Source organism: Neolamprologus brichardi, chromosome 23 (genome assembly GCF_056152115.1).
Source record: "Neolamprologus brichardi isolate AB-2024 chromosome 23, ASM5615211v1, whole genome shotgun sequence".
Taxonomy (NCBI): Eukaryota; Metazoa; Chordata; class Actinopteri; order Cichliformes; family Cichlidae; genus Neolamprologus; species Neolamprologus brichardi.
The window spans coordinates 17596377-17620714 of NC_142125.1; the positions used below are offsets into that span (position 1 = coordinate 17596377).

The 24338-nt window shown below is 40.1% G+C and overlaps 2 protein-coding genes across 2 annotated transcripts; one reads left to right on the forward strand and one right to left on the reverse strand.

The window, feature by feature from the left end:
- The first annotated feature begins 6408 nt into the window (after positions 1-6408).
- On the forward strand, positions 6409-11317 carry LOC118455017 (uncharacterized). The gene is made up of 5 exons (XM_087836283.1): positions 6409-6434; positions 8954-9056; positions 9418-9458; positions 10233-10559; positions 10644-11317. The coding sequence occupies exons 2-5, from the start codon at positions 9034-9036 to the stop codon at positions 10766-10768; spliced, it is 516 nt and encodes a 171-aa protein (XP_087692409.1). The 5' UTR covers positions 6409-6434; positions 8954-9033; the 3' UTR covers positions 10769-11317.
- A 1702-nt stretch (positions 11318-13019) lies between these two features.
- On the reverse strand, positions 13020-16391 carry LOC148096039 (uncharacterized). The gene is made up of 3 exons (XM_087836288.1): positions 16121-16391; positions 14204-14518; positions 13020-13295 (listed from the first exon to the last, which is right to left on the reverse strand). Exons 1-3 carry the CDS (start codon positions 16185-16187, stop codon positions 13180-13182), a joined length of 498 nt encoding a protein of 165 aa, XP_087692414.1. The 5' UTR covers positions 16188-16391; the 3' UTR covers positions 13020-13179.
- Between the last annotated feature and the right edge of the window lie 7947 nt (positions 16392-24338).

The following is a 24338-nucleotide window of genomic DNA, read 5'->3' on the forward strand; positions in this document are numbered from 1 at the left end:
ACAGAGGGGTTTTTCTGCAGAGCACGGACAATGGAGGAGTCATAAGTAACCCCCTCGCAGGACGAAGGCCTGAAGTGAGGTGATGGGGGTTGATGGAGGCCATAAAACTAGAGTGCTGAAGAGGTCTGCAGCTTTGGAAATAACTGAAAGCCTCATTGACAAACAACAAAACCAACTGGTATGTTTGAATTTCTATTCTACATACATTTGGACTCTGGTCCTATGGACAGTGATGGAAACAACTGGAAGAGACATTCATGACACCCTGCCGAACTAAAACCACTCTGCACAGATGATGGGTGATCACCACAGAGCTGGGAAGTTTTTGAAAATGTTACTTTCTTATTTTAACTATTAACTTAACAATTCATTTGTTTGCTCATAGGATGCAGTTTGCCATTGGATGAGATCAATGAGGAATGGGATAACTGCTAATACATTTGTTAAACTGTGTACTTTTACAGTAATTTAGGGTGATTTGACATATGCTGTGTATAAAAATGTTTGCATTTACACTGTCAGACATGAGGTGATCATAACTGGGAACTTTTCTAGCATAAAGGTCAAAAAGGGGGGAATGTTAGGTTTTGTAATGTTGATTGTCATTTATGCTTAGAAATATCTACTTATATATGCTTAGAGTTTTATAATTAGTTTTAGATTGGTAGAGGTGTTTAATTAATTGTGTAGTGATAGGATGTGTGATCTTTAGCAGGCTGCAAAGGCTTAGTGTGCATTCCAGAGTGTTCTGGAATCCACACCTACATCCTGGGAGCATGGGAAGAGGTCGTACCTTGTTTTATTGTTTTATGGTAGGATGAACGTGGCTATATTTGTTTTAGGCTAAGTGCTTTTTGTTTAGATGGTTTAGGGAAGTCATTTATGGGGTCACACTCTGACCCCACACACACACACACACACAGGCAAGGTACTCTTTGTTTGTATGTAGACTAGAGATGGCACGATACCACTTTTTTTATGTCCGATACCGATACCGATATCATAAATTTGGATATCTGCCGATACCGATATGAATCCGATATAGTGTGTTTTTTAATCAGTAAAACTGTTTTTTTAATATCTTGCTGCTTTTTGTATAAGTTCATACTCAAGTTAAAAAACAACAACAACACTAAAGCTATTCTGTTATACCTGTATGTAAAAAAAACACACTGCACCCAAAATATTTCATAGATCAGCAACACTGATCAATCTAATAAAGTTAAACCTACCCCATCCTCCCTATTCTGGTATTTTAAAGAGTACTTAGCAGAAATATTAAGCAACCTAACTAATAGGGTTGCAAACTCCCAGCAAAAGAAAATAGGGAACCACCCTCTTCCTCATGATGCTTAATCAATGTAATCAACTTTAATTTGATGCAGGGGGAAAAAAGTTCACAGAAAAAAATTATTTTTCAAGAATAATTAAATAGATTCAACATCTTTCTTCAACAGAATTGCAGACTGCACAGATGGTATCTTCCCACAGGAAAAAGTACTACTACTAAAAAGTACTAGGGTATATTAGACTTAACAGTTACTATGTACAGTAATGGACTTCTATACATTTTACATCAGATTAAAACTTTGGGTGTAAGATTCAGATAATTATAAAATAATTAAAAGCTAGATATTTTAAATGAGAATAAGAAAGTAAAGTATGTCTTTGTGCCCCCTTTTGCCTGTTCATGCCCTATCGGCCCCCCTGGCTAAACTTTGCTAGATCCGCCCCTGCACAGTTACCAGCCGTCAGCTACGTAGAAAACGATCCTGGTCTAGAAAGTAATATTAAATAAATTCTAACAACAGCTTATCAAGCTTAATAGTGCTGCTGTTGTTCAGCCGCTGGTTTCCTCTTTCTGGTGCAAAGTGGGCCAAAAACAAAGAAGAGAGACGGACTCGCGACAGAAAAGCCGATCAGCTGATCATTAAGCAGTTTCACGATTGAAGTAGCAGCAGGAGAGAGAGAGAAGAGGCAGTTGCTCTATATATCGGTTGTTAAGCTTAACGCGGGAATGCTTTACAAACATTCAGAGATGAACTTACACACTTGCTTTACTTCTCTCTGAGATAACTTCCTCGGAGATGAAATGTTTGCTAGCAGGCTACAAATACGCACAGTCGCTCTATCACGTGACCACACTGCTCCGGCTCGCCATGTCGCTAAGTTTTGTGAGGTGCTTTTTTGATATTTAATGGATCGGATTACATTTTTTATTTCTCTCCGATATCCGATCCAGTAATTTAGGTCAGTATCGGACCGATACCGATAGGTAATATCGGATCGGTCCATCTCTAATGTAGACGTCGTATGTTAATGAACCTATGCATATTCATGTAACCTCAATAAAAGAGCAGTGTTACGGGGGAGCGGACGAGAGCAACTGGGGTCAAGCGAAGGAACGGTGTTTGTCCGATTCTCTCCCGTGCACGAGAAACATGAAGAACTTTGCCTACTTTGTGTCTTGCTTTGCTGTGTAATTATATTGCCTTCAGGGTTCCAGCGAATAGGTTCAAGCTACAAACCTATCAACCGTCTCTGTGCAAGTCTGCAAATTTCTTTATTAAATCACAAGATTCTTAAATTCATCAAGTCTCTCTGTGCCTGGGTCCTCGTCACAAAACATGACATCACTGTTTTGTACATTTTAACACAATTTAATCCCCACATTTGTGAAAGAAAAGCAAAACACTTTTTTGAAAAGTCTGTAACAAAACCATGAAATCTGATAAAGGTTATTTAAATGCTGCAAAAGAAGAATGGACTGGAATAGAAAAAATACATATCCTAACCTTAATTACTGGGGGAGAATGGAGGCAACTTTGTATACATTCTACCACAGGCAATGTATGAAAAAAATCTTTATTGCAGATACTAATTTTGTGTTGTAAGATTTATGAGTTTCATGCTTTCATAGTGGTACATAGGAGAGCTTGACATTTTTATCAGGTGGTACACACTGTAAAAAGTTTGAGAAATACTGATAAGTTAAGTGTGTGTGTGCTTTTGGAAAACATTTAAAGCTGCAGTACAGAATCTTTGAAACAAGCTTAAAACATTTTTAGAATATAAACAGAGCACTCTGCTTCTCTTTACAGCTCCTCACTCCACCAGGGCACGTTTGGCACTTTCTGATAGTGTGCAAATGTGATGTACGTACTGCGGCTGAGGTTTTAGTAGAGTTGTGGCTGAACCACATAAAAATATATCATTAATTTTAATCTCCCCGATTAATTATAATGTTATGTTGGAATGTTGTTAAAGAGGGTCAAAAATGTTTCAACCCAGTTTGTTTTGCAGATTCTGTATAGCAGCTTTAATATAGGGAGAACACAACTTCCAGATTGTGTGAGTAAAATCAGTTTTTTTTCCTCGTTGTCAGTTTAACAGTTTCTGTTTTGCCTGTCACTGTTCCCTGTCTGTTTTCTTACCTGGTTCTTCCTGACCTTGTATATTTTCTCCTCACGTTCCCCTCTTTCCTCTCTCCCTCTTTGGACTGACAATCATACACAAATAGATTGTATTCAATTAGATGAAAAATTACATTAATATGAAAAAAATTCTATCAAGATCAATAACAAAAAGTCCTCTCTCAGTGTACTTTCAACCAAAAGGCAAATAACCAAACCACATGAACATCTAATAAAAGATATAAATATTGAAACACTGATCCAACATTATTCTTGAATGACGGATCATTTGACTTTTGTCACGGACCCGGCTCTGGGGACTCGGGGTCCATGGGCAGTGGGGACTAGGACTGTTGTTATTGTTGTTGTTATTATTATTATTATTATTATTATTATTATTATTATTATTATTATTGTTATTATCGTTATCATTATTGTTATTATTTGGTGTGTTGTCTGCACTGCCCCTGTGCACATCTGTATGTAGGCAGGTGGCTGTGTTGCCTTTCTTCTGTGGCCAAGTTACAGGCACCTTCAGCCCTGGGGGCGTGGCCTGACTTGAGGGCTGGCCACACCCGAAGTCCTTGCCGCACACCTGCTCCTCATCTGGGCTCGTCGGTGGAGCTATTTAGAAGAGTGATGGAGCTTCCACCGACGCTGGATTACACTACACGTCAGTCTTCGAGCACAGTCAAGTGTTAGTGTATGCCTGCATGGATACAGTGTGTAACGGCTGCCTCTATTGTTTTCCCCTCAGGAGGAGTGTGGGACGAGAAGGAGCAGTGAGCACGGGGAGTGCAGGGACACTGGGGCAGAGAGCACGACACGGGGACTTTTAGGAAGAAGACACTACACGGGAGTCTGGGAAACTGGGGGATTTATTGTTTACTTCACCACCTTGTAAATAAACACTGTTGCACTGAAGAGTCCGGCGTTTGGGTCCTATTTCCCCATCTTACACTTTTACCTGAATGTGGCTCCTTTTTTTTGGAAAAAATTTCTTATATCCATTATAAACCTGGCTGTCTCTCTGCACACACACACACACACCAGGAGTTATAAGGTTAATGGGCATTCAGTCAGTTAGCTAGTTAGTATCCATTTCAAACAGGACAGTGGTAACCAACAGTAGGCTGCGGACAATTTTAAGTTTTAGATTTTAAATAGGCTATATACATTTCAATGGGAGCAACAGGACAATGAAATGTAGCTGATTTTACTACAGAGGAGGACGGATTGTAGAGTAGCAAACATTGTCGGAAAACATGTTTTCAACACTGCAGGTTACCTGGTGTAAGGTTTTTCAGCTAAAAAGAAACATGGTGTGACTCCTACCTAACTATATAAAGAGCAACTGAAGGTTAAACGCAGCTAACATGTCCTGTTTTAAGCCAGACACTTACACCTCCGCTCTGCTGCGTCTCAGCCACCATCGCTCTGGCAGCAACGGCGCTAGAGCCAGAGTAGGGGAGAGCTGGAACAAACCATTTTGGGAGGGGGGGTTATCTATACTTTTGTTGTTAAAATGTTATGTCTCAAACAAGTACAGTACTGTATGCTTTTTATATTTTTAGTAATGTGTCACACAAACAGCAAATATTGTCAAAAAAAGTAAGAAATCTTTGGGGGTGCTTTGATTCCTTTTGGGGGTGCTTAAGCACCCCTAAAAATGGGCTAATATCGCCCCTGTATCTGACCCAGATAGATTGCAGGTCATAACTTCTCACCTGAAGTTCAGTTCACCTGACACTAGGACCGGTGGCCACCTCGAGTCTCTCCTCCTCCTGCCTCCCCTTTCCCTCATCCACCTGCTGGCCTCTGTGGAAGCTCCGCCATAGCCACCACCAAATAACTTAGTTATTTTTACACATTGGCCAGGATCTAGCCAATCCACCACCTTTCATTGTTTATACCGTTACAACAACAACAACAACAAAACCATCTGCCGTAAAAACCAAAAATCACCATAGGCCCACCGGTATGGGCTCAAAATGTGGTCATAAATATTTTGTACTTGTAAATCAGGATTTGTATGTGTAAAAATAATTTGTGTGTGTAAAAATAATTTGTGTGTGGACTTAGCCAAAAAAAACCCTGCAAGTTACAAGTACGAATTTTGACCCTATTTTTCTTCCTTTCATCTGATTGGTCAATGTCATGTCAATCACAAATGTAACAATCCAATCAGCGAACAGATGGGTTTGGCTGTCGGAGGGGCGCTTTTTTTGAACTGCAGGTCTTTGAAGGGAATAAATGCCCTTTTACATGCCAACCCAGCATTTTCCTTTATCACCACGAAGGAAAACAGTCTGTGGTCGTCTGAGTTTGGTAATTTTTGTGTCACAGGTCTATGTGTTTAATACAGGGACTTCCACAGCCTTTTCAACAGCGCTGCGGACCGCGGTGGGGGGAGGGGGGGCAGTGTTTTGGAAATGACAGTCTTCATTACAAAGCTTTCTTCGTTATGAATTAGTGTAACAGGGTCATAAATCACATTGTTATAATTACACAAAATGTGTTCTAAACCCCCAAACTGTTCCTTTTATACCTGACTTTTAGGACCTCCAAGCCTGTAGTTATGTTCATTATCAGTTAGAGCCCCTCCTCATTCTTTTCTTCTTCTTCTTTGGTGCAGTCCTATAAATACAGTGTACCCCATTTGCCTCTCCCCTTTTCTACAATTCCCCTGTGGGAGAGGTGGGTGTCATTTCTTCCCAACACTGTAAAACACTCATATAATGCATATTTAGCCACCTGGATGTTTCTGATTGTGATTTTAGTTCAATTATTGTCATTATTAAGCCTGTTTTTTGTTAGATGTTACAAGTGTGTAGTATGTATGTATCATAAATGAGTTTTAGGCGCCATAAATGCTAGCATGAATATATATACTTCTTGCTAGCTTGGAAGTTGTGGTGGGTTGAGCTAACCCTCTTCCCCACTGTTTGTATTTGGTCGTAGGAGCTGGAGTGGGCAAATTATTTACTTGGAGGCCTTTCTTTCTTTTACCTTTGTTATCAGGTATGTCGGATTTTGTGTTGTTGTTTTTGTTTTATCTTATGTCAAATATGTTACGTGTAAATCCATACTTTATGTTTAATGTACAAATAAATGCCAGCCCTTTTCTACAATTCCCCTGTGGGAGAGGAGCTGGAGTGGGCAAATTATTTACTTGGAGGCCTTTCTTTCTTTTACCTTTTTTGATCAGACACAACGCAGGATCACACCGGTTACACTAGCATACATGTTTTTATTGAACATTTGAAGAACTAGTAAAAAAAACCCAGAAACTCTTGTAGAGGACATAAAGTCAGAGATAGAAACGACAAGGAGCAGGTGCATCTAGTACAGGTAGAGCTGCTGCAAAAACCCACAGAGCCCAGCAGCCAGCGCAACAAATTCTGGATCCTTTGCTTTTAGCTAGCAGTTAGCATTAGCAGCACATCCTGCGTCAGATGTGAAAGGACTTTTATGCTGCGCACTGTGACTCACAGCAATGGTCCCGGGTCAGCCCTGACTTTGTGTTAAACTAGTCCTAAAGTAATAATGGTATTTCTAACCACTGATATACCACAACTTGATCCTTTCAACAGCTACTGAAAGTTAGGGGACCTAGCTGCTATCGGATATTTATATAGAGATCCTCCAGCTTCAAACTGTGTCTGTATTCAGTGTTGCCAACTCCTCAGTAAGGAAAATCGCTATTGGTTGTCCTAAAAGTCGCTAGAAGTCGCTAAATGACGTCATCACCTAATTTGCATAATTGGTCATGCTAATGTAATTGTAACCTACGCTGCTGGAGAGAGAAATAACATCGTGGACGAGACATAAAGTGAGCAAAAAACATCCTAAATGCATTTAGAATTTATTTAGAACTACAAATTAAATTTCTTTTAGCAATTATTGTTTTTTGTAATGTCACAATTCCAACCCTGCTCCTTTACCCGGGCTTGGACCGGCAAAAGTGACCCGAAATAGGCACTCTGGTGGAGTTACTTTGTGTGTGTGTGTTTATAAGTAGTTTTAAACCTGATCCACAAAACAGCATAAGAGTAAAAGAAGAACTGACTGCGTTACAGCACCCGCTGCTTGTTGAGAGTAAAAGCGATATGCGCTTTCATGTCTTTTTTAGCGACTTTTTTTTTTTAAAAAAGTCGCTAGGGGGTCTGAAAACTTGCTAAATATAGCGACAAAGTCGCTAAGTTGGCAACACTGTCTGTATTACCCTTCAAGGACCTGCAGTTCAAAAAAGAGCCCCTCTGACAGCCAAACCCATCAGTTCTCTGATTGGATTTTTACATTTGTGATTGACATGACATTGACCAATCAGATGAAAGGAAGAAAAATAGGGTCAAAATTCGTACTTGTAACTTGCAGGTTTTTTTTTTTTTTTGGCTAAGTCCACACACAAATATTTTTTACGCACACACACATTCTTTTTACACACATACAAATCTTTTTTACACACACAAATTCTTTTTACACATACAAATCCTGATTTACAAGTACAAAATATTTATGACCACATTTTGGTAAATGGCCTGCATTTGTATAGCGCTTTACTCAGTCCCTAAGGACCCCAAAGCGCTTTACACTACATTCAGTCATTCACCCATTCACACACTGGCAATGGCAAGCTACATTGTAGCCACAGCTGCCCTGGGGCGCACTGACAGAGGCGAGGCTGCCGGACACTGGCGCCACCGGGCCCTCTGACCACCTCCAGTAGGCAAACATGGGGTTAGTATCTTGCCCAAGGATATTTGGCATGCAGCCAGGAGGCAGCCTGGGATCGAACCACCAACCTTCTAGACCTTCTGATTAGTGGCTGACCTGCTCTGCCACCTGAGCTACATTTTGAGCCCCATTTTGAGCCCATACACCGGTGGCCAGTCCAGCTATGGTCGGTACGAGGGAAATTTCTTTTGCAGTTTGTCTGAAAAGATGCACTTGCGCTTTGGGATCTTTTAAACATCATTAGGCGCCTTGCTGCGCGCTGTCAGTCCCGTCTGTCAGCGCAGAACAAACGCTCACAAAGCAGCAGTTCAGGAATGACGTCACAAACATGGGTCCTCTGTCGGAATACAGGAAAACCCGGACATTTTTATCAAACTCATACACATGTATATGAAGTAAAGACTGGATTACATAAACACTCACTGACCTTCAGCCACCCATGAAAGTCCTTTATGGGGGAGGTAAAGTTTAGGGTGACCAACCGTCCTCTTTTCCCCACTTTTCACGTTCTGTCCGGGGCGTCCGGAAAGATTTTCGAGATGGATTTTACATGTTACCAATATAAAAAAAATAAATGAAGTAAAGAACTGAGGATTGGAGTGGATAATTTTTATTTACATTCACAGCACTGATTAAAGCAGATTAAATAAGTTTACTAATTTAAAGATAGAGAGAGCAAATTTGTTTCTCAATGTGTCCACCAGGTGGAGACACAGCTCCACCTGGTGCTGTGTAGTCTGGCGCTCCAGCAGTTGGAGCTTTTATTGTGAAAGGCAAAGACAGGCCTTTTGGCACATGTGCAGATGCAGTTCGCCTGGTGTGAGAGTGGAGCCAGCTGAGGTTAGAGAGCAAGGGAAGAAGAAGAAGAAACTGAGCCTGCTGGATGGACATGGAGCTTTTACACAGGTGTGACGTGCAGCAGGTCCTTAGGTGTTCACTCCCAGCCTTGCTCAGCCTGTCTGCTCAGGTTCAAAGAGAGGTAGGAGAGCTCTCAGAGTTACCTGTGACAGGTGAGCATGAAGCTCAGGGACACAGACAGGCTGACAGTAAGAAGCAGCAGTTTCTCACATTTGTGCGTTTCACTTCTTAACACAGACATTCAGTGACCCCACAGAGGAAGCTGCAAGGCTGAGAATCCTTTCAAAGTAAAATCCTTAACGTGTGGTCTGCTCACAGTTCAGACTTTTCAAAGTAAACCTACAAACACACCTCTGAGCTGTGATGAGAGTCTGACTCAGGTGTACCTTAATCATCTGTGTGTCCACAGAGCTGCAGTCACCTGCCTCGTCTTCATCATCTCACACACAGGTGAGTCTCCCTCTGTTCTCTCATCAAACAGGAAGACTTTAAATTCAACGCAGCTATGTAGAGTCCAGTAATCAGATTGCAGTTACTGATCAGACAGATGGGTAGACTTTGTCTCTGTTGTGTTTTAAATGCAGTGCAGGTTTTTCCACTCTGTGAGGTGGGAGCGTCTCATTTTTCTCCAGTGTGCTGATGTTTCTCCTGAAGCCTTCGTTAGTCACTGTCTTTACTCGTCATTGGTTTTGGTGACTTTTGGTGATGTTGGTGCGTCTGTGTGATGTCACATGATACTAAAGCAGGAGAGAAGTTTAGTATCTTGGTTTAGAGAGGAACGTCATCGTGGTGAAGAGAGAGCTGTGGGTGAAAGCTAACCTAATCATTCAGAGGGTCTTAAGGTAGAGCTGCTGCGCCTCCACATCAAAGGGAGGCAGTTGACTTTGTTCAGGCATCCGGCTGGATGCTGCTCTGACTCCTCCCAGACGAGATTTTTCAGGTATGTCCTCCTTTGAAAAGTCTGTAGTGCAGATCCAAGACACACTGGAGAGATTATGTCTCTCAGCTGACTTAAGTGTGATCTAAGCTGGTGTGAGAAATCTACGTTCTAACATACAATGTAGCAGGAAACCCCTTTTAACGCTACACTGTAACCTTCCATGTCACTCATTCATTAAGGGCTGTGTCGACCCCACGTGTAGTTACGCTTTTCTGAGATTACGTGTCAGGTAACCTCCCTCAGCATGGTTTCGATGCTTGCTGTTGTGTTTGTGTGTCTGTCAGTGAGCAGAGTGGTGCACGTGTGCGCCCCGGTTGGAGGTGAAGTCCTGCTGCAGTGCGTCTGCCCCGAGCTGCGGCGTTTGCCTCACAGAGTCGGTGTTTTCTGGAGGGACAGAGAGGACCGGACTGTGCTGGACATCATCCTCAGCAGCCCGTATGTTCGCTTCCAACATCACCTGTTCAGAGGGCGAGTGCAGAGCTTCCCTCACACCTGTAACCAGGGAAACTTCTCCATCCTCCTGAAGCACCTGCAGCTGTCAGACAGCAGCAGCTACACCTGCTTCATCCCACAGCTGAAGCTCAAGGAGACGATCCAGCTCACTGTGTCAGGTTAGCTACTCCTCCTCTCTGAGCATGTTCACAGCTTTGTTGTCGTGTCCCTCTGAGCTCCTCTGCTCTTTGCTCCTGATGCAGATCACTGCGTGTCTGAAGCTCAGAGGACTCCTGGACCTTCATCTGCAGACTCCAGCTTCACAGCAGGTTACCTTCATCTCACCACCAGCCTCACGCTCCTCATCTTCCTCCTACTGAATCCTTGATAGGAGCGAGGCCTCGAACACAGACTGAGCTGGACTCTTTCTTTATTTAAAGACTAAATACTTTTATGGATGATCCAAGAGCATTTATTATTATTATTAATGTTATTTATTGAGTAAATAAATCCACAGGATGAGGAGAGGAAATGTAGACCATTATCTACACACTGATCATAAACACTGGCACTGTGTTTGGAGGTGGGCGGGGTTACAGCACACCTGAAGCATGAATAAAGCTCACCTGGTGGTAAGATGGTCACAATGAAGTGAACTCTGACCTCTGAGGGATAAAAGGTACAAAGAGAGCATCAAGAGGAGGAGAAGGAAGGTTTCATTGGAGACAGATGTTTGTGATGATGTTCATGGTGGTGGGTCAGTGATGGTAAACAGCTGAGGCTCCCTCTGGTGGACACATTAATAACCACAGCTTTCCTCTCTCTCTTTATCCCGTATCTTTAATTATTGTCTCACTTTCATTGTTATTGTTTGCACATTTTTTCCTGTTTGTGATTTAATGTAGATTTTTCTGTTAGTACTGTAAAGATATTTTTGGTGGAGTGGGTGTGTGTGTGTGTGTGGGGGGGGGGGGGGATCTGTAGAGTTTGAGCTTTTTAAAGTCTAGTCTCTGCAACTTTCACATTAAACATTTTCACTGACAAACATGGGAATGTTGAGTTTTTCTCTTTGAATCCTGGTTATCATGCATCATGTGATCATGTGACTGAGAAACAGTTGAGCTTATTTATTCATACACTGTACGTGTGCAGGAGACAGCAGGATCAAGTATGATGCTTTTAGTTCATGTCTTCACTAACCCTTAAAAATCCTGACTCGTTTTACCCCAAACACAAAAAAAATGCCCCTTGCCCCAAATCTCTCTAAAAATATTAAATTGTAATATTTTTCCCCTTTTTTTGTTTTGTGAGTTTCTTTCTTTATTGATTTTTTTATTTATTTACTTTTTTTTTTTTTTTTTATCAATTTAAATGACTTAATCTTTTAAAACTACCCCAGCCTGAACTATAGTACTGAGCAAAAGTTTTAGGCAGGTGAGGAAGAATTGCTGTAAACAAAGAATGCTTTCAAAAAGTGTTAATCATTTATTTACATCAATCAACAAAATGCAGTAAATGAACAAAAGAGAAATCTAAATCTGATCAGTATTTGATGTGACCGCCCATCACTTCTTCTAGGTACACTTACACAGAGGCTGAAGGAACTCGGCTGGTAGGTTGTTCCAAACATCTTGGAAAACTAACCACAGATCTTCTGTGGATGTAGGCTTCCTCACATCCTTCTGTCTCTTCAATCCCAGACACACTCGATGATGTTGAGATCTGGGCTCTGTGGGGGCTATACCAGTACTTCTTGTTTTTCTTCATGCTGAAGATAGTTCTTAATGACTTTGGCTGTATGTTTGGGGCCGTTGTGCTGCTGCAGAATACATTTGGGGGTAATAAACAATCATTTATAGTCAGAAAGCATTCTTTGTTTACAGCATTTTTTCCACACCTGCCTAAAACTTCTGCACAGTACTGTATAAATATCAAATATTAATCCGATTTTCTTTTTTATTTAAACCCTTTAAATACCAGTATGTTTACATAACTTCACTGATTTATATTGGGAAAAAATCCATAAAATCCATTACAAGAAGTCCAAACTGCTTTAAAAATGAGGGAAATTTGGGGTATATAAATACACTAAAGTCATGCTAAAATAGAAAATGACACCTGGACTGTGTTGACTACTGACAGATAAAATCTGAGGTATAAAAGCTGCGAGAACACACAAAGTGAAGTAAATCAGTGACAATGGAAGCAATACAACATTTGGATTAACTGATATGAGCAAAAAATGTCAAAATAGCTTCAAGTGTCTTGTTTTGGTTTAAAGTAGGCAAAACCCCCTTAAAATCAGTCAAGTTTTCCCCTCTTATAAATTGGTTCAGCTCTTTGTGTCACCTTTAAAGTTTCACACACATCTGAGGTTTGCATATTTGAGCTCCCATAAAGACCGCTTAAATGTAAAATATGTAGGTAAACATGAAGTCCTACCGGAATTGGCCCAATGAGGGACAATAAAGGATGTTTCTATTTCTATTCTAAACAAAGTGAAGCTTAACGATTGTTTATAAGGTATATATATATATATATATATACCTTATATATATATATATATATATATATATATATATATATATATATATATATATATATATATATATATATATATATATCCTGCCAGCCTTGAGGATATTTTCACATATTTGTTTTAGAAACAGCAGCAGTGGTGGTAAATATAAAAACCGGCATATTTTAGGTGTCAACTGTCATTTTGTTAATAAAAGGTTATTTAAACAAGGCATGAAGACTATCCTTAAACAAAGAAGCACAACAACGAGTCCTCTTTGCCTACTTTAAAGAGCTGAAGAGCACAAACAGAGGGGCAGAGAGGAGAGAAAGGTGGTGTTTGGAGGTCGTCACTGCTGCACCACGAGTCGTAGGAGGCTCAGGATGTGGAGGTTTCACTGCAACACAAAACAACCAATCATCAGTTTAATAAGAACTGAACATGTAAAGAAACACTAAATTATTTGATTTTAAGGAAGGAAGCCTAAATCTGAAAATGGGCATTCATGTAGGAATTTCTGAAACATTGCTGCTGCTGATGTAAAAAATAGAAACATTCAGCTACTTTGTTTCTGTACAGCTTGCAGATCACAGCAGATCACCTGCAGTGTGATCTCTGTCTGGTGCTAACACAGCCAATAAAACCACATCCTTTGACTGTTAGTTCAGATGTTTCCTGTTTTTTCACTCTGCTTTTAACACTACTGCAGCTCTTTAGCTGAACCTCACACTCAAATACTGATCGACTGATGATCGGATTGATCAGAAACAAACAAAAACAAGCAAGAAAACATCTTTAAGCAGACTGAGTTTGATCACAGACTGAACAACAATCATACAAAACACCCACACCTGCTAAAGGATCATTGGGTTCCACTCATGAAAATTTAATCTGTTAACGTTTGTCCGCCTTCCACATTTGCTTGCTGCTATGTCTTCATATAGGATCTGATGTCTATTTTTTCTACATATGGTTACAAAAGAGCCAGAACAGTTTCTGTGGGATAGTCTTACATATGCTGCTGATTAACCCCTCCACTGTGCATTTTGTGGGAGGGGGAGTTAATTCATAAGGAGGCTTTTTGTGCAGCAGTCAGCTCTTTGTGAGCTTGAGGCTTCATCGACACTTACTGTGAACAGTTTCTGCAGTAAATCAGACTTAAAAAGGAAACCTGTCCTGACTGTCTGACTGTTTGACCTTCATCCATCCATTTCTACTCACTAATCACTGCAGCTTATCCTTTTCTGCTGCTGCTGCACAAACATTGAGGTGTTCCTAATGAAGTGCTTGTGCTGCTGAACTGACCTGTGACATTCAGAGTAATCTTGGTCTGATAGTCCACTTTGGGGATGTTGCAATCGTACGGGCCGCCGTCGTCCGCCCTCAGGCCCTTTATGAGGATGGAAAGGTTTCCAGTCTTGTATTGGTCTGGGAAGCTGAACACTCGACCTGTGAACTTTGCATCTATTTTATCTTCTCTGCTGTTGATGATGTCCAATACAACTTTGTCATCCTTGTCCCTCCAGAAGGCAGTGACTGGCTCGGACAGCTTTTCAGAGTAGATGCAGGGCAGCAGGACCTCACCCCCGATGAAGCCGGTCCTCACAGACTGGCTGCTGGCTGCAGAATGACAGGACAGGTGAGTTACAGGTTACCTGTGCACAGCTTCAACACAGCTCTGTGCTTTAGCTCACTGTGTGCAAAGTGAAGAACTCAGCAAACCCTCTTGAATTTCTCTAAATGTGCAGAGAGGCCAGTTTTACAGGGTTTGTAAACATGAAGACATTCTTGATAAAAAAAATCTGGAAATCTCAATCTCGCACATTCTGTGCATTGAATGCAGACAGGTGAGGTGGTTTTGTTAGATTTTGTTCTGGGCACACTCAAATGGACAAGACCCCGGGGTAGACCCAGAAGGTCGAGTGTGATCTGATCTGTCCTGTAAACATCTCGAGATCCACCAGGAAGAACTGGATAGTGTGGCTTTGGAGCATTTATATTTATAAAATCTCTCTATCATCATTATCTATGTTACAAAAAAGGACAATAAGGAAAATCCAAAACTTGCTAGAGAGTTGGTTAGAGAGATCATAATGAATGATTCTTAAAAATAAAAAAACACTTAAATTCACTCACCAATTCATTTTTAACTGCACAAAATATGTATAAAGCAATAAACAGCCAACTTCCTGATAATATCCTAAAATAGGTTTTTAAAATAGGCGTGGGACACAGTTTGATGGAGGCAGTTATATTTAAACCATCCCTGTGTCCACACTACACTACAAACTGTCTCTTAATGTGGAGTAATGACAGGAAGCAATGTGGAACCAAGAAATATGTTTGTCTGTAGCACCAACCGTCTACACTTCTACTCTATTTCTGATGTAATGTCCTTAACCAGTGTGTCAGATGACCACCCACCAGCATGCACAAGCTCTTTAATCTAATTTACATTTTTAGTGCTAAAATATAATGATTGATGTTAATAATATAGCTTTTAAATGTATCATTTTACAAAAAACTGGGAAAAAATAAGTACAGTAATATTATTTGATACCACTGAGGGTTGAAATGCAAACAGGAGGCATCAAGGGAGCCGGTGTTCCCTACAGCTTCACTAACTGACTTGTCTATATGTTTATGGGATTTATGTTTGTGTTGATTGTGTTGATTACAAAGATCTGCAGAAAGGCTCCAGTTATTCTTCACTCTGTACATTGCTGTACATGCTTTGTAAACTTTCTTCAGCTGAACTGTGTACATTCAGGAAATATAACTATAACTACTGAATCATGCAGACCACTCAAACAGTAACAACATTATCATCACTGAAATGGATACAAACCGAACCAAAGAGAACAAAGCAAATCCAAACCCAGTGGCTGTGATTGGAGGTCTGAGCTCCACACTGAGATCCACACCTGGGATCAAGTCTCAGATACAAGTCTCAGTAGTGGGAACTGAAAACAGGCTTGAGTAGGATGAATACAACAAAAGATCCTGCCTTCAAAAGTCCACCATAAAAGTTCACAGACTCACTGAAATCTTTATTCTGTCCTCTAAAAAACTCAGAGAAGGACTAATCCCATCTCACAGCTGCCAGAGATGTGACAGCTGTGAGTCCCTTCTCCAGCTCAGAGTCTCTGAGCTGGATGGACTCTGAGGTCCTCGTTTCTCCCCAATGAATCACAGTAAACAAATTTTAAAGCTTAGACTCACCCGAGCTGCACAGCAGACATAGCAGCACCACCAAGCTGCAGAGAGTCGACCACTGAGAGACGCACATGAAGGTGATTACGTCCTGCTGCTGATGTCAGATGCAAATTTAACTGCCAATTTGTTTATGTACTCTGACAACCTTAGAGTCAGAGTGGAACTTTGTGGAACAGTAGAAGCTTCATTACTGATGAGGAAATTTTCCTTTTCATCGTTCTTTCTGTCACAGCCGTCTATGATAGACTGAAGTAACACCCGAGTGCTCCGTGCTGGTGGTTGGAGTGAAAAACCAGTGGAAAGGAAGCAGAGATGTGATTGACTCAGAGACGGTGGTGTGATTTTTTTTTTCTATCCACGTTTTTTGTCAGGCTTTGTTTGTGTGCAGGAAACCTTTAAATACGTCCGAGGCTTGCTGTGAATTTACGTCACTGTTTATATTGTTTTGTTTACCCGTGCTATTCTTCATAATGACATCATCAGACAGTTTATTATCTTGTAAATTTCCTATGACTTGTACAGTTTAGGCAACATTGTGCTACTGTATAGTTACATTGTATGTGTCATTTAATCCACAGTTTTTGGACTTTTGTTTATTTAAATATTCTGCTTGATTGTTTGTTTGTCTAACATCCACAGTTTTCAAGATATCGCATTGAAATATTGTGTGCTTATCGATACCAACAATAACAGCTTCAGCTGAGCTAATTCTGGTGAAAATCGGGTCAAAGTCACAGCAAATGTGAAAGTCAGTAAAACCCCTTTATCCACATTTTTTATAGATTGCCTTAAAACTTAACAACAATACACTAGGCTTGGGGAACATTAATAATCGTTTCACCCTGACCTGTATTGTTAGCGCCTAAGGTCAAAGTTCACCTTGAAAAGAATTTTCAAGAAAACATATTTAGTATAATATTAGCAGGCATGGAAACAGCTGTACAACGCACTTTTTATTTTTTCAATTTAACAACATCACAGTGACACCTTAACAGACTGATGTCATCATGTTGCCATAAAAAGATCATCAAAGTTTTATTAAAATCCTTGTCCTTTTACAGGGTTGTGCTCTGTGACTTCTCTTGCTTTGTGTGTTTTCTTTTAGTGAACTAAGTTTTTTTTTCTTGGGTTCTTGCTGGTTTAGTGTTTGAGTCTTCCCTCAGTATTGCATTCATGTCTCCGTGTTTCCTCCTTTATCTCACTTCCTGTCTTATTTTTACAGTTAGTTGCTTTGCTATTAGTTTTGCTTCCCTCGTGTTGTCCTCTTTGATTTAGGTAAGCTGTGTCTTGTTTCCCTGTTTGCCCTTCTATGCGTATAAATTGTGGTTAACTTCCACTAGTCTTTTGTCTGTTCTGCTTGCCCCACTGTGTTTTCAGGCTTTGTTTCAGTACAGATGCAGGGACAGGGTGAGATGCTAGAAGATTAGGAAAAAAAATCTAATTTTTACAGTTCACACAAAAAGTAATCTATAAGTTTTTTACATTGTCATGTGACTCAGCAAACAGCAGAGATCTACAAGGGAAATGCATAGCATGGAAACAGAAGCAAGCCGAAAATACTGTGTAAAGATAAATAAAGACAGAATGAGAGAACATCACACTCCTCAAACGCACTTTAAACACTGACAAACTGTGAGCTGTGCTTGACATTTACAGCAGAAAACAGGAATTTAAAACATATTAAAATCAAACAGACTAAACCATAAATAACAACGGTATTTGGTCATCAACAAAACGGGTTCCTTCAGGCATTAAATAGCATGTTAGATGGTGTAGTACCTTTATATTTTTGTAAAATAAATAATTCCAGAAGTTCAGACAGCAGCAGAGTTATGCAGGACTGGCCTTCATTGTACAAAAAGAATGAACTAAAGCGTGTGAAGACATCTTCAATCTGAACAGAGCTGTGAGGACCCTCAAGCATCAACTCTGTGCACACACTTAAATCACAGATCACAGTGACTCCACTGCAACACACACAGTCAGGAGCATATTTTGCTGAGGAGACATTTTTAGGTTTCAACAGGAAAGCAGAATAATAAGAACCACAACCAGAGTCGGAGGAGTCGTTGCATTGACAGCTCCTGCAACATAAACAGGATCCGGATCAGTCGGGTTAATATGAGTGACTCTTAAAGATTCGGCTATGCATGACATGAGGCACAGCTGTGTGAGGGAGCTACAAACCTGACACGATGAGGTGAACTAAGGCCACCATTGAGATGAAGCAGTCGTAGGAGCCACTGTCTGACAGCTGGATGTTCTTCAGAATTATGGAGACGCTTCCCTCTTTGTACTGATCAGGAAAACTCAATACTCAACCTGTGAACATCTGGTCCTGATACTTAGCAGATGACATGATGATGTAAAACACAGGTTTGTCATGTTTGTACCAGAAGACAGGGGGAAGTTATTGATTTAGACGCACGTCAGCAGGACATTTTCTCCCACCAAACCATGGACCGAACCACTCACTGTGAAATATCAAACACAATAGTTGTGTATACACGGACTTCATAGACAGTCCAGCAGTGATGTAGGTGAGCTGCCTATCAAGAAAGACTAAACTCTGAAGTCAGAACTGAGAGGAGGGTTACAAACCAGGACCTCACCTAGATCTGATCTTGAGTCTAAGAAGCAGGTGCAGTTCACTAAAACAACACTGTGGAGAAAAACAAATGTACAATATAAATCGTCTGATAGGGAGGTCAAGCAATCATGCTTTCAACTGTAGCAAAAAGAACGTCCACAGAGCTCACAGTTTGAGTATAAGTGTAACAGTGCGACGGTTTGCGGGGGAAGCCATGTGTAAATTAAACATATAAATAGTAGTGAATAAAATATTCTGATTCGCAAATCTCATTAACTCTTATTTTAATCACAATAGAATCCAGAAAATATATCAAAGGTTTAAACTGAGAAAATGAGCTTTAGTGCAGAGAAGCAGCGTTTCTGGATAATGTTCACATACAGCTTCTTCTCTCCACGATGATGAGTTTTAATGCTTTTGTGGAAGACCAGAGTAAGCTGTGTTCACAGACAGTGATTTCTGAAAGCGTTCCAATACTGATTTCCAACCATGTCATTTGGACACAGAGTTTTCTTCAGATTCTCTGAATCTTTTGGTGATATTATGTACTGTGATAATAAATTTATACAAAATCCAATTTAATCTATTAAATTTGATCCATGTAATTTTACATTCAGAAATATTATGAAATTGTTCCACAATTTGTAGACGCAGTTTGTTGCAGATTAGTGAACGTCTGCAGAAGATGCTCGTTTATATACCCAATCACTACCTCCCAGATACTGTCACTTAAGACTAGAAAAAACACAGTAACTAGAGAAATACAGTAAGTAAGATAATCCTTTGACTCCTTGCTGTAATTAATAATTAACACTATAAAAACAGTGACTCTTAGCTGTAATTGTGTCTGACAGTGGGTAATAAAGCAAATTCACTCTGGAATGAATTTTTATTGATAGTAATTGGCACATCATTGAATTTAATTTCATGGAAACTGACTTTCACCATAAAAACAGACACAATGTAGAAACTGTGGATGAACCTGCAGATCAACTAGACACAACTGCACCACTGACAGAGGTGCTTAGCTGCCTCCATGTAACTCATAATCACCCACTGCACAGTGGGTGATTATTATTATTACTGCTTATTATTACTGCTTTGGTGTTGTACCCTTTCTCTGTCTGGACCACTGGACAGAGGCAAGTCCATGGTCCCGTGCAAAACTTGAAACTTCAATCTTTTAATAATTTTTGAAAACGTATACTTTGAGTTTGCTCATCTTGTCTCACAAAAGAAAAGCTTTTTGTTACCAAAAGCTCTCAATAGAAATTCTTGTGAGTTATGATTCTTTTCCCCACACTGAGCCATTACAGCCAATTTCAGGGTTCACCCACCTGCTGAATCAACTTTAACCCCTGACTGTACACATTTTCGTGTTTAGAGGTAAAGTCACCCTCTACAATGTAGCAACAGGAAATAGAAATATATTTTTATTTTCCTTCTTTTTCTTTATATTCAAGCTGAATTCAATTAAAATAAACAAATTAGACTTAAGTTTGTATTCCCATCTTCAAATGTTATTTTATTATTATGTTAATACAGCACAAGCTTTGTACAAAATAGAAACGTCCTCCAAAGAGATACTTTTTAACTTTCTTACTTTGAGTACATTTAAGAGCCTGTGATTTCTTTTACTTTTACTTGAGTAAAATCAGTCCATCAGCTTTTACTGGAGTATTTTTTAACAGTACTATCTGCACTTCTATAGAATAGAAGTATACAATGTATACAAAAAGTATACAATGTCTGTACCTTTGCCAATTTTGCATTTTATTCAAAGCAGCTTTATCTATAAGTTGTTTCAGAAATTTTTAAAATGCTCCTCAAGGGTTCGGGTTAATGGGTTAAAAGAGCTCAAATAGGTAAAAACTAAGAAACAGCGAGTAAGTGGTGGTCAATGTTAAGTACAATAGCTAATGCCTCTGTCACACAGAGCTGTGGCTCTCCAAGACTAAGGCTAAGGGCTTTTTTTTTTTTTTTTAGTTTTGATGAATCTTTTCATTGTTTTCTCACCTAACTCTCACAATCATTCTCATTCATCCATTCACAAACTCCAAACTTGTTAGTGCCTGTCATGCTTTTTTCTCTTTTTTTCCTCTACTTTGCTGGTGACTGTGACTATCCAAGTAAAACTTGAATACAGTTAATCTAAAATACACTTAGAAAGCATAGACATCTTACCCAGTTCACTGTCTTCCAGCACTCTCAGTAATGCCTTGCATAAAAAGAAAGATGGAATGGACTCAGTGCTGTTATCTCTAACAAGGAAGAGACCAATAGGATCAAGGGAAAATAAAATGAACCATAAAATGTAAATGAAATGAAGAGGGACAGCCTACTATTCATGCTATAGCCATCACCTGGTGTTACAGCCAAAACTGAGTGAACTGGTGAAATGAAATAAAGAACACCATTGTTGTTGTTTTTTGTAATTTTAGTTTTGTACATACTGCAGGTGTCCGGAAGTTTTGGTTGCCCTACCTAAGCATCTACCTAGCTCAGGGGTAGGCAACCTTTAACACCCAAAGAGCCATTTGGACAGGATTTCCACGCAAAAGAAAACACTGGGAGCCGCAAATACTTTTTGACATCTAAAATGAAGATAACACTGTATATATTGTTTTTTTTTACCTTTATGCTTTGTGTAAACAACTAAGGTGTGTTGCTTAAATCCATGAAGTGCTACAGAGAAAATTACGTTTTATTTATGTAATTAACACATTTTGAACTTTGAAATATAACAAAAGGAAAGACACCCAGCTGAACTAAAATGATCCATGTAGCAAACATAAACTGTTGTGAGCCGCCACCCTTATATCGCCTTTGGGCTTTTGGAGCCTTGATCTGACTTTTAAAAAAAATAATTGGGAAAAAAAGCACTATGCTGCTAAAAGATGAAAAATAGATATTTGCAAAATTATGTATTTTACCTGGTTAATGTGTGTGGCGGGGCGTGGTCTGCAGTGCCGCTGCAGGGGTGGCGGATGCACCTGAGCGGCACCCGCAATCCCGCCTCGCAGCCTTAACGTCTGTGCTGTCTATGCTGTTTTGTTGGTATGTGTCGGGCTGTGCGCTTTAACACCGGCTGTATGCGTACAGCAACCGTGTGTGAAAAGTGGTCAATAAAGAGATGCTGAAAAGCATGTTCATGGAAACATCGTCGGGTCTGTCGTGATATGTTTACAATGGAACTTCTGGTCCTGAACCTCTGCGTCTGCAAATCGGGGCTGTACGAAGTCACTTTCATCTTTACGCAGGACTGTAAGCTGTCATCTGTGAGGCGTGAGCGGTGTTTGTTTTTAACATAGTTCACAGTGGAGCTGCTGACATAATGTGGATCCGAAGATCCAGAATTGTCTTACCTGGGGTTGAAAGTCTCGATAAGTGCACGGCGTTTCGGCGGGTATATCGGCCTCCGCAAGTGTGGCGCTTATTTTGAGCGATCAAAAAAAATAATAGAATATAATTTTATATTTAGATTTCAATATCACAATAAGCTTCCAATTTAGAACTACGAGTTAAAAAAGAACTAACATAAATAAAATACACTTCAGCTAATTACTTAAAAAAATTATTTATTTTCCCAAACCATGTGGAGCCGCACTAAAAGGACTAAAGAGCCACATGCGGCTCCGGAGCCGCAGGTTGCTGACCCCTGACCTAGCTAAAGCGAAGCAAACAAAAGGAAGTAACTTTTTTCAAGTAGCAGGTAATTTGTAAAAGCAACGTTACTATTAGTTCAAAAAAACAGTGAACACACAAACTGTGTGTGTGCAGTTTGTCATATGTCAGATATTGGGGGTGTGCATGTGACATCATGTTTTTTCATATTGTTACACATGCAGCTAAACAAATTGAGGTGAACTAACTATGTTATTTAAAGCTTGCATGGAAATCCTCTGCAAGTTAGTGCAGGATAAACAGGTTAGTTTGTTAGTTTGCTGCAAAATCAGCCTCTACAATAAAGACAACAGAAAATAGATATATATTTTTATTTCCCTTCTTCTTCTTCACATTCAAGCTGATTATAATCAGAATTAGAATTATTAAAAAAAATTATGCTAAAGTTTGTATTCCCATCTACTGATATTATTGTATTATTATGTTAACATAGCACAAGGTTCAGTTAGCTTTGCACAAAAATAGAAACATCGACCAAAGACCAGCGTGTGCTCACTCAAAAGCAGAATTTGTCAGTGTGTTGTTCAGAGCCGTCACAATTTCAGATTTTCACCATAAAGTTGTCAAGTCTCTGTAGCAATTGCTGTGCAACAGCAAAAAAAAAAAACCCACCAACATAATAGCCTGTCATTAACATGACATAATTTGTCTGAAATGTGTCAGCCATGATCATATGACATTAAAGTATCCAGATTACAAATGCAATGTCGATGACTTTTGGGGTGACTGTGGGTTTGTGCTCCACCCCACGGCTGTATGTGTCATGGTTGTTAAAGAGTGGACTCAGGCGCGGAGCTCAGAAATAATGACAGTGCATTTATTTACAGTGCAGCAAGGTGACAACAGTTCAAATGTGCAACGATGGTGATAGTGCGTCCCTCCTTCCGTGTAAGCCCGTGCGTGGTAGTGAGTGCCCGTCTCTCCTCCAAGTGCTTCCTTTGTGTCCGTAAATCCTCCGTCAATCCCTGGGTGAACACACACAAGACAGCAAAATGAGTACGAAGATCAGACAGTACTTCAATAACGTTAGCGACTCGAAAACACTACCAGGCTTAGTGCAATACTCCAGCGCTGTCTGTCGCTCAGCCACACCATTAAGTAGCCCTGCTGAAGATGGTAGTTGATGGGCAGCAGCTGGTGGATTGACTGCAGGTGCGGCAGCTCCGGGCGACAGCACTTCCGGGTCGGAGGTAGCCTGTTGCTAGGTTACCTCCTAACACACAGCGGAGCCGGAGGGGAAGACAGGGCGATAGGAGAGGCACACATACACACGCACACAAATATACACACACTGGCAGGTCGACCGGTCAGGGCGCCGTCAGATCCTGACAGTATGTTTCCCGATTTACAAAATCCTGGAAACACCCCTGCTTATACCTTCTTGTTTCTCCCATTTCCCTTTACCTTTTTTGTTTTAATAATTGAATATGTTCATTTTGTGTGATAAATATTTTGTGTGTGTGCATGCTTTCAAGCATATTGGGTTTCTGTTCACAGTCACTGCACTGATTGTAGGCAGAATAAATAACATGAAAACTTTCATCCTGGCAGCTGTGTAAGGTGAGCGATTCTCTAAAAGATACACGCAGACATCATCAAACTGGGGCTCTTGTAGAGATGTTACCCCAGAATTGATAGTTTTTCTTCATTTCTTCATTTTTTTCTCCATGGATAGATGATCCAATTAGTCTTGGCTTGAGGCAGGTGAACAAAAACAAAACTTTTGTCCAGCAGTACGACTGACTGTCCACTACTGGGAGTCTGATGTTTTGCTCACCAGGGTAGCAAGCCGGTCACGTGACTGTATACTGTATGATGAGATATGTTCATATTGCTTGAATGTGTTGTTACAGTAAACAAGAGCAGAATAAATGAAAACAAACTCAACAAAAATCTTTCAGCTTTGAAATGAAAATACACCAGAATGTATCAAAAATGAATCAGATGTGC

What these genes read in the sequence shown, in the direction of transcription:
- LOC118455017 (XM_087836283.1), top strand. Translation starts at nt 9,034, where the DNA reads ATGGACATGGAGCTTTTACACAG. An exon ending in CTTCATCATCTCACACACAG is followed by an intron (nt 9,459 to 10,232) that starts GTGAGTCTCCCT and finishes TGTGTCTGTCAG; the next exon opens with TGAGCAGAGTGGTGCACGTG. An exon ending in GATCCAGCTCACTGTGTCAG is followed by an intron (nt 10,560 to 10,643) that starts GTTAGCTACTCC and finishes CTCCTGATGCAG; the next exon opens with ATCACTGCGTGTCTGAAGCT.
- LOC148096039 (XM_087836288.1), bottom strand. Translation starts at nt 16,187, where the DNA reads ATGTGCGTCTCTCAGTGGTCGACTCTCTGCAGCTTGGTGGTGCTGCTA. An exon ending in ATGTCTGCTGTGCAGCTCGG is followed by an intron (nt 14,519 to 16,120) that starts GTGAGTCTAAGC and finishes GTCATTCTGCAG; the next exon opens with CCAGCAGCCAGTCTGTGAGG. An exon ending in GATTACTCTGAATGTCACAG is followed by an intron (nt 13,296 to 14,203) that starts GTCAGTTCAGCA and finishes TTTGTGTTGCAG; the next exon opens with TGAAACCTCCACATCCTGAG.